General features: G+C 40.5%; 2 protein-coding genes across 2 annotated transcripts in view; one reads left to right on the top strand and one right to left on the bottom strand.

Annotated features, from left to right (window-relative positions):
• ctnna2 (catenin (cadherin-associated protein), alpha 2) overlaps window positions 1-16,018 on the bottom strand; it is a 423,497-nt gene that overhangs the window by 111,322 nt on the left and 296,157 nt on the right. The window lies entirely within an intron of this gene.
• On the top strand, window positions 10,219-13,485 carry lrrtm1 (leucine rich repeat transmembrane neuronal 1). The gene has a single exon (XM_051107239.1). It carries the CDS (start codon window positions 11,336-11,338, stop codon window positions 12,908-12,910), a length of 1,575 nt encoding a protein of 524 aa, XP_050963196.1. The 5' UTR covers window positions 10,219-11,335; the 3' UTR covers window positions 12,911-13,485.

Below are 16,018 nucleotides of genomic sequence, written 5' to 3'. Positions count from 1 at the left end.
GTACAGCTTTGCTTAGAAAAAGCACTAGAGCAACATTTATTTTTTTGAATGAGAGGGTGTGGGCAGAGCTTGAAGTAGGCACAAATCTAGTGAAACTGCTTTGTATGCGTGGTTAAGAAGTAGAGCGTCTGGGTCTAAGAGCAGTAAGCAAAACACCACCGATCTAGGATCACACAGTTTCCTGGTCTACTCCGGTCTTCTGCTGAAAAATCCTGTCTAGCCACCCTCAAACAGTCACACAGATTGGTTACAGCCAGTACCCAGAACCCTCAGCATGGCCCTGCATCGCATAATATTCATCATCATAATACAACCTACTGTGTCTACTGCTGTTTTTAGAAAATAATGGACGGACTAAACACACACTTCCATCATTCTACATCTACTTACTTTAATTCAGTCCTAGCTAGAGAGCCGAATAAGGTTTATCCACTTGAGAAACATGATGATTCTGACAGACACAAACACATGTGTTGATATATACATGCGGTCCCAACGGGCACTCAAACACAGCTCTATATGACACATTCTTCCACCAGGCAAATATCCAAGCCTGTAAAGATGAAGTTTCATTGATTTTCCCATTTGGGAGACTGGGAGGTGCTTATCAGAGCACATACAGCACTGCACATTCTCTTGGGATCTGGGTAAATTCTCTAGCACACACATACACAGAAACGAGTGCTTTACACCACTTGAGGGAGGTGATGTCTATGTCGATGGAGTCCACTCATGCTCTGGTAACCGGTCACACGCGTATGTTGGTTCACTGCAAGCTGAAGTTGATTTGAGTGTGCGGTTACAGGTCTGCCTTTCATTGGGTCTGGGTTGACAGGTGTCACAGGACAACTCTGTTTCTATCGCCTGCTGTAGTTTCATGAGGGTCTTTCTGAGTGTACAACACAGATTACAGGTTACTGAGGAAATAGCTTTCCCCATTGCTCAGTATATCAACAACCTGTTGTTACTATACCAGTAACATCATCACTACCTTCATTTTACTTTTCTAATACAGCCTCTCCTCCAACCTTACTCTAATCTGACTATCTATCCTGTCTAACCTGTCTGTCTGTCCCAGGAGATTTCAAAATCGGGTCCAGAGACTTATAGGGGGCTGCAAAGGGGTGCATGGGAAGAACAATGTTTTACTTGGACCTGTATAGAATTTTCTTAAAATGCTGGATAGGTAGATAGGTAGATAGGTAGATAGGTAGATAGATAGATAGATAGATAGATAGATAGATAGATAGATAGATAGATAGAACAACAGACAACGATTGACATAGAATGCTAGATAAATAGATAGATAGATAGATAGATGGATAGAACGACAGAACGATAGAACGATAGATAGATAGATAGATAGATAGATAGATAGACAGATAGATAGACAGATAGATAGATAGATAGATAGATAGATAGATAGATAGATAGATAGATAGATAGATAGATAGATAGATAGAGTACTTCTAGAGTTTTAAATATATTTTAACATCTGAACAGGTTTTATTAAAAAAAATTAGTTGATGGGGGAAAAACAAACATTATTAACTTGACATTATTAGAAAGTAAGCATTTAAGATAATACTTTTACTTTACTTATAACATTATTTATAATAAAACATGATTATTATTATTATTAGTAGTAGTAGTAGTATGATGATGATGATGATTAAAATCTAAAATAAATAAATAAACAACCAGTATTTAAAACATGACCTTTACATGACAGTACTTTTCTCATATATACACAGGAAAGCACAAACAGTAATTGCTGGTCAATTTATTCATCTATCCATTCACTCCTCTTCCTGTCTCTCATGAATAAATTCTTTAGAATATATGACCAGGGCCACTGGAATTTCCACATATTGCACACAATGTCTCCACAGAATGGCACCATGAACCAAACATCCCCTTGGAGCAAAATGAGGCTAAGTGCATTGGACAAGGGAACAATTTCCATGAACCATGACTCACTCCAAATGGGCATCAAACCAGCAACCATTCTGGTTAGCAACCCTCATCATTAACCAATGCACAACACCCTCTCATCTCCCCTCTCTTCCACTGGCTATACAAAACAGCATCAGCTGTCTGGTGAAAGCTCCAGCTCACGGTAAGCTCCACGCTCCCCTCTCTCCCTCCCTCCCTCTTCACAGGCAGGGTAAGCCTCAGTCAGGCCTGACCCTTCATTGTCATCCCTCTACATTATCTCAGCAGAGGGCCAATTAGGCATTAACCGCATTATACACCCAGAGACCCCTCTTTAGCCACCGCTGGGCTCAATAACACATTACCATAGAGACTCTTTAATAGGAGATGCTGTTAATTGTCAGGCGACATGAAAACCTGCCCGCTAGCATGAACTTTTGTGACAAGCCCTAGTGACAGTGTCATTTAAAGACAGAGGGGGGAAACAACAATATTGACAACGGCAGACAGAGACTAGGACATCACGTATCAAAAAATGATTCATTGAATGATTCAAAGAGTGATTCATGAGCAGGATTTATGGGCAACCATGAAGACAGCGACTGACTCGTAATGACAAATTGCTTTGTGATGGTAATGACAGACAAAATAACTGGTTTGAATATTGAGCTTATGAGAACTCATGTGATTACATATCAAAGTCAACATAATATCCATTTGGGACGTGGATCTTTTTTGCATGTTTAATGGTGACTGTCCAATATTTGATGACAGAGGTGCTAGTCAACATGCTATCAGGATATAGATGCTGTTCGGCTGTTTCAATGGCTCTGTATCCTTGTCTTTTTTTTTGTTTTTTTTTTTTTTTGTACAGTACATTGAGGATATTTAAGAAGAACTGAGATGGAATTAATTTAAATAGTTTAAAGCCAAAAAACATGCCCAGGCTGGTGAAAGATCGTATGCCAAAACAAAGAATCCTCTAATTCAGAACAATCAGATAACGTCATTATAAAACAACATATTAAATAAATCACACATATTTCAATCTGTTCCATAAGTCAGGGGCTACACAATTATGCATGATTAATCAGTGCTATTTTTCACATACTGCACTGTATCAATCAGAACATCACTGATCATAAACTGATTGAAATCTGAATCTAAACATGAACAACTGATTATAGCTATCTTCTCTCTGATAGAAAACTGTTTTAGGTTTCTTGTTTAGGACCTAAATTAAAAAAGAAAAGAAAAGAAGAAAAGAAAAGAAAAGAAAAGAAAAGAAAAGAAAAGAAAAGAAAAGAAAAGAAAAGAAAAGAAAAAAGAAAAGTAAAAAGAACATTTCCGAAGATTACCGGGGTTCAAGCGTTTCAAGGCATGTAGGCAAATATGGAAAAAGACGTATTTTTAAGCAAGTCTGTAACCACCTAAATTACTGATTGAAAAGAAGTATTTTTGGAAAATACAGGTAATTTGCCATAGAAATATGATGTTTCTCCTTTAGGCTTTAGAGGATTTTGGGTAAATCTGGACAGGTCCCTTTTCTAAACAACACTGTTAAGAGTAAATTTCAACAATTTTTTTTTTTTATAATTATTGGCCTAGAGAGTACAGAGAATTGTACTGCAGTGCTTTTTTCCAGACTGAGCAAAAAGTAGTTTTTTCCATCTTCTCAATCATTTAATAAAACAATTTGATTGACAGCAGTGGTTCTAGAGGCAAAGTTGTCCGGAATGAGGAGTTCTATAGTATGATAAGAATATTATGCGTATGTGCAAAAAACTGTGGAAAGTACATTTGTTTATGCCCTTGAAAAATCCGATATTGCCCCCCAGTGGCCAATTTCTTTCAAATTTCTCTCAGAAAGGGTCGTGAGTCGAACAGGCCCACAGAGTTTCTTTCCGATCAGCCTCCGATAACCTTGTCTAACAGGTGCCCATCTTCGTCGACCAATGGTGGCCATGTTTTTTGAGATACGTAAATGTCCTTGTAGACACTTGTCGCACTTCGGACCAAGACCGTGCACACCGATTTTCATGTTAATAGGACAAATGCTTGCGCAGTTATAGCCATTTTTATGTATTTTTTCCCATCTTATAGAGCCACCAAGTGGCCAAGCTCTGCTATTTTTTCCCTGTGACATCAGATTGAGCTCTTACATAAGTGTTCTGAGTTTGGCTGCAATATCTCAATCCGTTCAGGAGTTATAGGCATTGTACTAAAAGTGGCCCTGCCCCTTTCGAACGTTCTGATGTGAATTTAAAAGCTAAACTTTTTTTTGATAATTATTGGTGTTTACTTTCCAGAGAATCATTCTGCACTGGTTTGGTTCTGATCGGGTGAAAACAAAACCTAGGACTAGTTCGTAAAAGTAGGTTTTTCAAAAAATTCAAAGTACCTGAAAATTTTGCCAGGCTCACGATCGAATCTGAGGCATGCGTTTTGTCTGGCGTGAGCCAAGGATTCCAACGACGTAGACACTTGAACCTGCGACTGACGGTTTAGGAATTATGAGCAATTTAATACTTTTGTTTGCTGTAGCGCCCCCATCAGGCCAACTGGGTTGAGCCTTGGTCATGTTGTCAGCGGTTTGAGTACTACCATCCCTCCAAGCCCCTACGACTTACGGTTTGGTCTGCACGATCAGTTTTACATAGAGATCGCTGATCCGTGACCATTCTAACAATTACAACAGGGTTTAAGCGCTATGCGCTTGAACGCCTAAAAAAAAAGACTAAAAAAAAAAAAAAATCAGGCATTTTGAGTCTCATTTTGTAATGTTCGTTCAGTGACTTGCACTATATTTTATAATACATTATTTTGCAACACTGAAGTAAGCTCTTTTCTTGGAATGTCCAAGATTTTGATTAATGTGTTGCTATTGGAAAACAACTAGAACAAATTGCAGTAAATGGTAAAACTATTTGTGCTACAGAACAGTGTGTTTATGATTATAATGAATTAAATAATATGATAACAAATACCACCCTGCAACTTCAGTCAGCAAAACAGGCTATTTTGTACAGCTACAATAACAGGAAGATACAAAAAGCTGCATCCACTCTTCCATTAAAAATAAAGTGGATAACATATTTATATACAGTTTTGAACATTATATGAACGGATACATTATATAACCAATTCAATCAACACATACATCATGACTGCAGGTAGCAAGATTGCAGTCTGTTCTCTTGGTAAATGCACAAACGCATAAAGTGTGGCTCTGTTGAACGAGCACTACAAAATTTTATCACACCAAAGTACCTTTGTCAGGAGGCCTCAGCTGTGGTTCACCTAAAGAACCTCTCAGTGGAGATGGAGTTGCTTAGAGAGCCAAATCAATAAGCCTTTAGCCTCAGGGCAGGGACCGGCTAGGGAATGGGGCTGAGCAGCAAAGGCTTCCGGATCTTCACAATTACAATACTTTTACAATACTACAATACTTACAATACTTTTTTCAAAAGTGCTACTTTAAGATTATTTGATTTTTTAAAAGCTAACATACTATATATATCTCCCATGATCACATTATTCATATTATCCAAGAAGACTCAGCCCACACATTATAATGAGGAAAACAAGTAAATGCAACTTGCAACTGGTGATGAATTTACAGAATTGCATTAATGGCAAAAGTTCAGATTCTTCCCAAATCTGCTTAGTTTTCATCTTTGAGCGCATATTCTGTACGGGTGTAGTGAAAATGTCTTCAGCCAAGAACAAAGAAGTAGGTGAAAGGCTTAGACGGAAAGAGAGAGAGGTGTGATTATTCCCCATATTGTTTTGTTCTGGCATCTCAAAGTATCCCACTTGCATTAATGAGGACCTACAATCTTAAACTACTACAATGGCCCGATGAGCAGAAAGGAGGCTCACTCAGGAGTACTTACTGTCTCCACAAAGACCTCCACATTCCTTTGATGACTCACAGTGTCAAAATGGCCCACTGAGAGAAGTGACTCTTTCATACTCATCTGAGAGTAGGCCTGTGGAGTCAGGTCCTTGGGGAAATGGGTGACTTTTTTGCACCAGTAGTCTATTATCCAAGACGGCAGAGGAAGTACAAAAAAAAAAGACCAGACATTTCAAGGCAATACTTCCCCTGGTCAGGAATAGTAGTAACTGTGTGCAGGTCTGCATGCAAATCTCTGCAGCATGACTGAGGCGGGTAGGTAGACCTCAGTGACTGGACTGCTAATCCAGAGCAGAGCCATTGATTGAACACGTCCCTAAATGCTGCGCTCTGCCTGGCAAGTGCGGCCATTTTAAGTCTCGTCAGGCCAGGGCAGACTAGGTGTACATTATAATTGCAGGAGAGCTACGGTGGACTTAAGCGTTAGCGGTTTAATGGCTTAGCTCCACCGGATACGGGAATCTGTGGTTAAACACTTAATGACGCAGAAAACACTACCATTAAACATAACAGGATATCGATTAGGTGTATAACGCATAAACACAATGCACATCTAATTGACGCTCTGAATAATTTCAGGTCCACCTCTTTTGTTCATTTCATCTCTGTTAAGTATGGAAATGAAGATGAGTCATCTATCAAGCAGGGTACCTTTGAGATTTATCTAAGTGCTATAAATTGCATAGGGTGTATAATATAGACACAATTGTGCACTGAACAATGAAGAAAAAAATAATTTGTTCAACATCTAAACTCATTACATTCCATCATCAATATAATATCACAGTAACCTTTTGACAATAATACAGCTTGTTCTTAAAAGCACACTTATTTTTATAATTATATTTAAAAGATTGCGGAGCTTTGTTTTGAATACATAAATATATATATATTTTTTTTTTATAATAATGGTTCAAACATTCACTGATGCTCCAGAAGGAAACACAGTGCTTTAAGAGCCAGGGGTGAAAACTTTTTGAATTTGAAGATTAAGGTAAATTGTACTTAATTTGTCTTCTGGGAAACATGCAAGTATCTTCTGTTGCTCCCAAAGGGCAGTACAAAATGGAAAAAAAAAAATGTTTCAACAAAATAATCTTCATCCTGTTCAGGCTTCCCCCAGGCTCTTAATGAATTGTGTTTCTTTCTGGAACATCAGTGAATGTTTGATCCTTTTTTTAATAGTTGTGTTTGAGTCCCTCAAATGTCCTAAGTGTGAAAAGATGAATCTCAAAATCATACAGTCACTGCTGGAAAGGGTTCAAATATGCAAAATATGCTGGAATCTGAAGGACCTGGAGAATTTTTCTGAAAAACAGTGCTTAGTTTAACTGTTCAGAACAAACAAGGGACTCATGAACAACCATCACAAAACCAAAAAACAGTCATAGATCATCCAGGTAACCACGCACAGTATTAAGAACCAAGGGTTCCCAAACTTTTGAAAGCTATTTTTTTTGTCTTGTGGACTATATGTAAACAACTTTTATGTAAAATAACTTACTCAGGACAGTACTAATTTAAAAATAACATGCATTTTGTATCATTTTGTTAAAATGATTCACATTTTCACAGATTCTGCAAGGGGTTCTTAAACCTTTGCATGCTGCTATATATATATATATATATATATATATATATATACACATATATTATATATTAGGGCTGGGTGATATGGGCAAAAAAATTATCATAATAATTTTTTCCATATTAGCTGATATCGATAATTATCACGATAAATGTCAAATCTCTATTTCTTTCAAGTGTAAAGTCAGATTTTTGCACCAAAGTAAAAGTTGTAGAAACCAGACCATTAATTTTCTTTAACAAAATAAATATCTAAATAGAAAAATTAATTTCTGCATGTTCTAATGAGTTATATTGTTTTAAATCAAGAAACAGGTTTTGGGTTGTCTGATAATGATGATGATAATAATAATAATAATAATAATAATAATAATAATAACAATAATAATATCACTTTTTTGGTGGTGTAGATTGAAAAGCCTTCTGACTGTCTCGTTGCACACAGCTTTAAACTAGTTTGAATCTAGAATCATTTTTGTTCATCGCTGAATTCAAGTGTTTCACACTGGATCTCACAGCGCTGTTTAGTGCTCGCGTGAAGGAGCCTTCACATATCGCATCTTTTGCGCGTTCAAGTTCGTTATTTCAAATGTAGGTGCACGGCAGCTACGCTCATTACGGACACGTTCGGTTTTTCCAGGCGTGTCCGTGCCGCATCTAGATAATAAATGCATCTTGTCTAGTGACCTCGTGCAATAATTTCAATAATTAAAATACGCATATTTAAATTGCTATCATAAAATTGGTGAGGGCAAGTACATGATATAATTTTGAGGGTGGGAGAAACATTGGGACCACATCTGGTCTATGTTCACTCAAGCCAAATTGCTTCAGAGTCGCTTTAAGAAATGGTTTGAATTCTCACATTTCCTCATCGCTGTGTCAAGTCATTACTAGGCACCAAGTCATTAGCTGATGGTGCACCCATTTATTATAGCTAAAGAGCGATGGGCAAGGTGGAAGAGAGACAGATCAGGCTTTGGGACAGCCACGGTCGTAGGCTTTTTTACTTCCGCCTAGAGCTCAACACATCCATTTCTTTGTCAAATCTTTGCTGAGCATTTATGGTGCGAATTAAGCATAGATTTGAAGCACCATACATTGAAACAGCAGAGAAATGCTGTTATTTCATATAATCACCTGGAGAACAGAAAGCAAATTTACATTTTGCAGTGGAATTTGCTTTTTTTCTTTGAAAACACAATGGGGTACAATTTGGATGCGCTCAAAATAGTTGCGTCCTGTCTTTGCTTCTCTAAGATCTTTTGGTTTTACCCCAAAAGCAGACTGAAGCTACCCCTGTGTTTCTCTCAAGTCTATGCTGAGCAAAAAAAAAAAAAAAAAAAGCTTAGTGGGCTTTTTTCCTCAAGGCGTAGGAGTTTTAGTCGTGAGTTAAGGTAATCCGAGCAGACGCTGTTCACTTGCCCTTGTTTGCAGACTCCTGTGCCAATTAGAGGACTAAGGAGACTATGTGTGGCATATTTTCAACATGAGATTAATTCATATTTCACAGTGCGCTAAGCAAAAGGAAAAGGCTGATCTTAAAATTATGGGAGCCATCAGAAAGCAGGAAAACCAACAGATGCATGCAAGCTTCATGTACAGGATCGTCACAGCTCATTGTCCTTGAAAATTAATCGGAATGAAATGACAAGCCTGGGGACTGCAATCCGCGGTGCATTGCAACAAGGCTCCTGAGCAGAATATTTATGTAAGCCTGGCTAAGTGGCAACAGATGATATCTGTATTCCAACTGGATGGCGAGACTTGAAATGGCTGTGATAAACAAGCCCAGGCAGGCGGCATTATGAAATGTAAATGTAGTGATTCGGGTTTAGGACTAGGCCAATGAGGGCGTGTGAGGGTGGGACTGGGGCGTGAGGGGGAGGGAGCGGAGTCGCCATGCCGTGGACTATATCTGAGCTTACCAGCGAACTGCTATGACATATGGTGCGTGATGCCATTACCATGCTTGCCGTGCGCAAGCTCATTTTTCAACAACCTAACAGCCTGAAAAGGCAATGCTTACACTACAATGCCATTTTGAACTCACTCTGATGGTCCGATTGGAGTCTAGCAAAAAACACATTAATCTCGCTCAGAGACCGTATCAGCATTGGTTTAGGATAACTCATCGGCTAGAAGGAGTAACTAGCCATTGGAACTCACATAGTGACATGATGTTCTTTTTCAAGTCTCAATAATACAAATCTAGATACTCATAATACAAATTAATATATAACGTAAGATAATGTACTACATTTTCTGTTGAGTAAGCAAATAGTCCTTTTGGGTTCTGCCCACCCATAGCCATGTGTTCTGCTTATAATAACAGATAAAAATAATAATAATTAAAAATAAATAAATTATCCTCTTGTTTACACAAGACTTTTAACACATCAAACCACAGGGAATTGACACACTGCTTAAGTCATTAGACGGATATTAATCTGCAATAATCAGCAAACCATGTACTACTAACAGTAGACATTGGCAGATAGATGGCGTGTTCCAATTCATTTAGGAAGCGAGGGAGGAAGTTGGGGAGGAGGGGGGGGGGTAGTAATGTTTCAGTTGTGTGCTTCATTTAAACCATAGTTTAAGCCCAGCCTCTCTTAAATATCAAATTGTCTCAGGCACCGAAAAGAGAGAGGGAGAGAGAAAGAAAAGAAAGAAAAAGAGAGAGAGCATCGAAGAAAAAAAGGGTGAGCAGAAGAGCAGCAGGAGGAGGTGGAGGGTGGGAGGGAGAGCGAGAGAGAGAGAGCGCCTGGGCTGAATTGTGAGTGGCTTACGACACTCAGTGAACAGAAGGTGTTTCTGCATGCACTGCCAGTGCACTAGTCTGCTGCAAGGGATCGAGCATCTCTCTCCTCCCCATACACCGCGCCTGCCTTCAGCCTCAGCATCTACAGCCTCCGCAGCCCACAGGAAATGAGCTTCATACAAAAAAGACGTTGCTGAAGATTTGAGTCTTACTAGACACACTATCATCAATGATCTTTGGATATCACTGCTACACAGACAATTAAAAAGGACAGGAAAAGCGAAAGAGAGCCATATGATGCAGATCACACAGCTTTTGCATGTGCATAATTGTGAAGAAACGACCACTGACAGAATGCCAACGAGCTTCACTCAATGTACATTGTGCAGGTCAGCGATCACTTTAGGTTATGGATGGTGATTTGCGACGACACATCGGGAGTCTTTGACGAGAAGGGAGGAAAAGAGGGAGAGTGAGAGTTTGGAGTGGATTATTCCCTCCTTCGTGCGTGCTTTCCCCCGCTCGTCTCTCCCACAGATCGGCGCAGCAGTCAATGCAGAGGAACGGCGGAGAGAGGACAGCGCTCATGCATGCAGCCCGGGAAACTTGCACTTCCTACCAGCCTGCTGAATGCCACTTGGATTCGTTCTCTTTTTGGCTCTTTCACACGAGGAGAACTAAGACATTGTAAGTCTGCCAGGATCTGGTGTCCGATGAAAAGGAGGGGGGGCTGAATTTGTACCACACTGGGGTCTTTTTTAGTTTCGCACATAATTAGTGTCGGCACAAAGGGATCAACTGAATAGAGGTTGTCAGCCTCTGGAAAGGGGTGAGTAGCCATCCTTTCATGTGAGATTGATTCTTGAGGAGCGCATTTTTTTTGTACCTTCGTCTCTCTTTTCCATTCTCTCGTCTAACATGAGCAAAGTGACTTGTCGTCTATTTGCCGTCGCTCTTCTCCTTTCGACGTGGCAGGATTTCTCGATTCTTTAAGTGACAAATCACCATCCATATTCTCCATAAATACATATCAGCTGAAAAGACTTGGGGAGTTACAAATCACAAGATCCAAAATGACCGAGATCTGAAAGATTCAATGGACTTTTTCTCTACGACACTGCAGGATATTCATGCTAATGGATTTCCTCCTAATTGGTCTGTACCTAAAGTGGCCGCTAAGGAAGCCCCCTGGGCTAATACTGTGCTCCCTGGGCATTGTTCTGAAAATAGTTCCGTTGGTGGGGGGGAGCTGTCCGAGGCCGTGCCGATGCGACAACAAGCTGTTGTATTGTGAAGGGCTCAACCTGACTGACATCCCCCAAAACCTGAGCAGCGCCATTGGCTTGTCCCTGCGTGAGAACAACATCTCCGAGCTGCGGGAGGGGAACTTTGTGGGCCTGTCGCAGCTAACCTGGCTCTACTTGGATCATAACAACATCGAGATTGTGGAGGAGAATGCCTTCGAGAGGCTGCGAAGGGTTAAAGAGTTGGATCTGAGCACCAACCGGATAGAGAGCCTGCCCAACGGGACCTTCAGACCTCTGCCCAACCTGCGAATATTGGATTTATCCTATAACAGACTTCAATCCTTGGAGCCAGACCTTTTCCATGGCCTTAGGAAGCTTACCAATTTACATTTGCGCTACAATGCCCTTAAATTCATCCCTGTGCGGATTTTCCAGGATTGCAGGAGCATGCAATTCCTGGATCTGGGTTACAACCAGCTGCAGAGCCTGGCACGTAATTCATTTGCCGGACTCTTCAAGCTCACTGAGCTGCATCTGGAGCACAACGAGTTGGTGAAAGTCAATCTGGCCCATTTCCCCCGCCTCATATCCCTGCGGACCCTCTACATGCGGAACAATAAGGCCACCATTGTGGTCAGCACCCTTGACTGGACCTGGGACCACTTGGAGAAGATTGACTTCTCCAACAATGAGATAGAGTTCATCGAGCCACATGTGTTCGAGAGTGTGCCCAACCTTAAGACTCTTATGCTGGACTCGAATAAACTGACTTACATAGATCAGCGGATTTTGGACTCATGGACATCCCTGAGCAGCATCAGTCTGTCGGGTAATGACTGGGAATGCAGCCGGAATGTCTGTGCCTTGGCTTCCTGGCTTAGCAACTTCCAGGGACAACGTGACAGTGGCCTGCTGTGCGCCAGCCCGGACATTGCACAGGGTGAGGACATACTGGATGCCGTCTACGCTTTCCAGTTATGCGAGGACAATGTGGAAGCAACCACGCAGACCTTCACCGCAACCAGAAACCGCGCCAGAGGCTTCATATACGATGGGCCGACGAGAAACCCCTACGACCTGCAGGACGTGGAGGGCGGGGAAGTGGTGACCAACTCCTTAACGGTGACTGCGTCTGCTGATGACCTGGAGAGCACCATGCAGATTCACAAGGTGGTGACAGGCACCATGGCCCTCATTTTCTCCTTCCTGATCATGATCCTCATGCTCTACGTGTCCTGGAAATGTTTCCCAGCAGGCATCAGGCAGTTGAGGCAGTGCTTCACCAGCCAGCGTCGCAAGCAGAAGCAGAAGCAGACCATGCAGCAGATGGCTACTACGTCTGCGTCCGAGTACTACGTTGACTACAAACCCAACCATATTGAGGGGGCACTTGTCATCATCAACGAGTACGGCTCTTGCACGTGCCAGCAGCAGACATCTCGAGAGTGCGAGGTGTGATATACCACCCATGCCATTTTTAAAAGTCAGTGGTTTTAAAGTACGAATGGATATGGAACACACGCTAACTTGGCACCTCATTTTGCTGCTCTCAGGAGGAAGCTAACGTTTCTTGAGTGCAAATGGACTAAAAACAGGGATTTAGTGCTGATTTCAACAGCCTCAAAGCCTTGTGGGAGAATCTTGACTCTGACACCTGTGTACTTGATGCAAAAGATGTGGAATAATTATGTTGACCTGTCCTGGCTTCTCTTATGAAGAGTGGATATTTGAGCTTTAATGTGTCTTTCTACTTCAGGATATTCTAGGACTTTCTAAAGCTATCGAGGACATCCAGAACAAAAATTTTTACTGTGGTAACAATAAGACAAAATTGGAGAGGAAAACAACAAAACAAAGAAACCCTTAAAAAAAACAACAAAAAAAAACAAAAGATTCTATGTAAAATATGTTAACAGCAGAAATGCAAGAGTGGGGATAAAATGCAAGATGTTATCCTATTTCTTTTGTAATCTATGGAGAAAAAAAAGGAGGAAAATACAAATGTTTAAATAAATGAATTGCAATTCACAGTACTCATTATTGCAGGTGAGTTGGAGGGTTGCTTTTTTGTCTGTGATCGCGAGAAAAATGTTCAGAGAGCTCTGCAGTATTGCAGGATGTAAATAAGCAGGGCTGTTGGGAGCGCTTCACTTCATTTGAAATGTTAAGCCTCAGTCTAAGATTCAGATCTCCTCGTCTCTCCCTGAGATATAATCACTGTGCAAAGCTTGATTGCTATGGCTGTTGCAGTTGCCCCCCCTTGTACCTATCCTGAATAGATTAAGCAAACTAGCGAAAAACAAAACAGGCTGATGCGGTTTGATCGGATCTCACATGATAAAGTCAAACATTTGTGTGCTGTGCAAATAAACAAGACAAGGAGTGTCTAAGACCTTAATTCCCTTCACTGCTTCCACAGACTTCACAGACAACACGTAAAAAAAGAGCCTCAACCAAGGGGTACGAATCAGAGTGAGAGGAGGCCTTATACATTTAAATCTAAATGTACTTGAAATGGGTGTGATTAATAGTCCATTATTATTATTACTTTATTTTACATATGTTTTATTTTGTTTGGTTTCTCCCACGGAAAAGGCTAGCCAAATTCTAGATGTATATTTAACTGTGGCTTTCTGTTTAAATGTGACATTACTTTAAAAGATGTCCTGTGGTAAGCCGTCGTTATTGTGTGAGTGATCACCCTGATGGATCGTTGTATCGTGTGCAACAGTGGCTACTGCGCTGGTGAAAGCACAGGGCCTCTGAGAGAAGGTACAGGCTGCTCCCTAGTGTTCATACCAGCAGTAGAGGCAGACGAGATACTGCAGCAACAAGCCCTTGAATTTCGCTTGCCCAGGCTTTGTGTGTGTTCGTGTATACGCCTGTTGCTTGTCTATATGCATTCTCTAAGCTCAGCTCAGCTCAGGATTACTACCACAGCGTAAAGCATCTGGACTAAACAACAAAAGCAGGCTGATTAGAAAAGGGGAGATCTCACTTTACATCGACTTACTTGGCTGTTATGTGACGGATTTGTTTAGTAAGCATAGAGGACATGCCACTGTGAAGATGGTGTGCGTGTGTACGCGTGAATGTGTAAGAGTGCATGTATGTGTATGCATTTCAATTTGACTATTTAAGTGGGTGTGTTTTTTTGTGTCGTCTCCTGAAAAGGTAGAATTGAGTTTGTTTCGACCAGCTGCATGTGTGAAGTATTAATTTGTCATGTATGACTGGGATATGCCTTAAAGGGACAATGTAAGGCTGAGCAAATATTTTTACAATCAAATCAAACAGTTTTATTATGAATTCCAAAGCCCCGCCCCCTTTGAATCCTTTAATACTTGATATGAAACTGTTCTATTTTCAGCACTGTATTTGATGCGTATATGAAGCTAAGCCAAGCTAAACCAATAAAATGTATTCCTACTGTTGTAAATGATACGCAGTGTGACGCGCTTTGGCCTTTTCTTAATAATCTAGTCATGCTGTTTATTTATTTATTTTATTTGCTGTTTATGCTTGTCAGGTGAAGATATTAATGCATTATTCAGAACATCTGGTCTGACACTCCTTGGACTACAGTCTTTTTTTTATCGCTTTTTCATTTCATGAATGATAATGTTCATGACATATTTTGAAGCAAACCCCTAAATATGTACACTCCAACGTGTGGTTGAGTTTTTAATGAATGCTCTGGGGAGTATTAAAAAAAAGCATCTCTATTTGACTGAGTGGCGGATTCCTAGTGTCAACACGATGATGATGATGACAGCATTGTTCCCTGCGAGGCCGGAAAAAAAGAAATTGTAGCTATTCACGATCGCCCTTCTCAAAACAGGTGGTTGGATTGAGGAAAACAAAAACACATCTTTCACTAACAATAGCTGTTAACCGTACCAGCGGCGAGGCAACCGGCAACAAGGGAAACAATGGAGATGTAGAGCGAGTTGTTTGATTACATTCACCCTTCTCTTTTCCAACTCTAAGCCATCCTCCAATCAAAGCACTTCTTTGGCCTATTTTTAGCTCTTCTAGCTTATTTTGTATCAATATTGCATGTGTGTCATTTCATCTTGGCGCTGCTGGGAGTTGTTTTGAATTCCCTTTTCCCTTAATTATTATTATTTTCTATTTTTCTTCACAAGGAGCAAATGAATATTTGAAGTGGCGGGAGGTTTTGTTTAATCTGAAGCTCTCTCCTCCTCCTCCTCGTGCTGCTTACAAACCCCTCTGCCCTCAAACTCTAACTAGAGTTACTGCTCTGACAATTAACTCTAATAATTAATACCCTTATTGATGAGGCTTGAGGTAGATCGATACGGATAGCTTTTAGCCAATTACAGACTTTCTTGCTTGTTACTTTTGCAGACAAAAATAAATAAAGAAATGATCTTGTGCTAGTGTTGACAGAGAGAAAAATCGGGGATGGTGGGGGTGGGAGAATATGGTTTATTTATACAACAATCTTTTATTGATATTTTGGCTAATTAGTGTGGGGAGCGCTTGGCTATATGCCCAGTACTATCAGAGAAGGGGAGAGAGAGAAAAAGAGACACGACAGCA

The sequence above is a fragment of the Labeo rohita genome, chromosome 1, assembly GCF_022985175.1.
Source record: "Labeo rohita strain BAU-BD-2019 chromosome 1, IGBB_LRoh.1.0, whole genome shotgun sequence".
Lineage (NCBI taxonomy): Eukaryota > Metazoa > Chordata > Actinopteri > Cypriniformes > Cyprinidae > Labeo > Labeo rohita.
The sequence above is the reverse complement of the archived record's forward strand: the minus strand, read 5'-3'. Positions and strand labels throughout refer to the sequence as shown.

Excerpts from the sequence above, each read along its gene's own strand:
- lrrtm1 (XM_051107239.1), top strand. The coding sequence starts at position 11,336 with ATGCTAATGGATTTCCTCCTAATTGGTCTGTACCTAAAGTGGCCGCTA.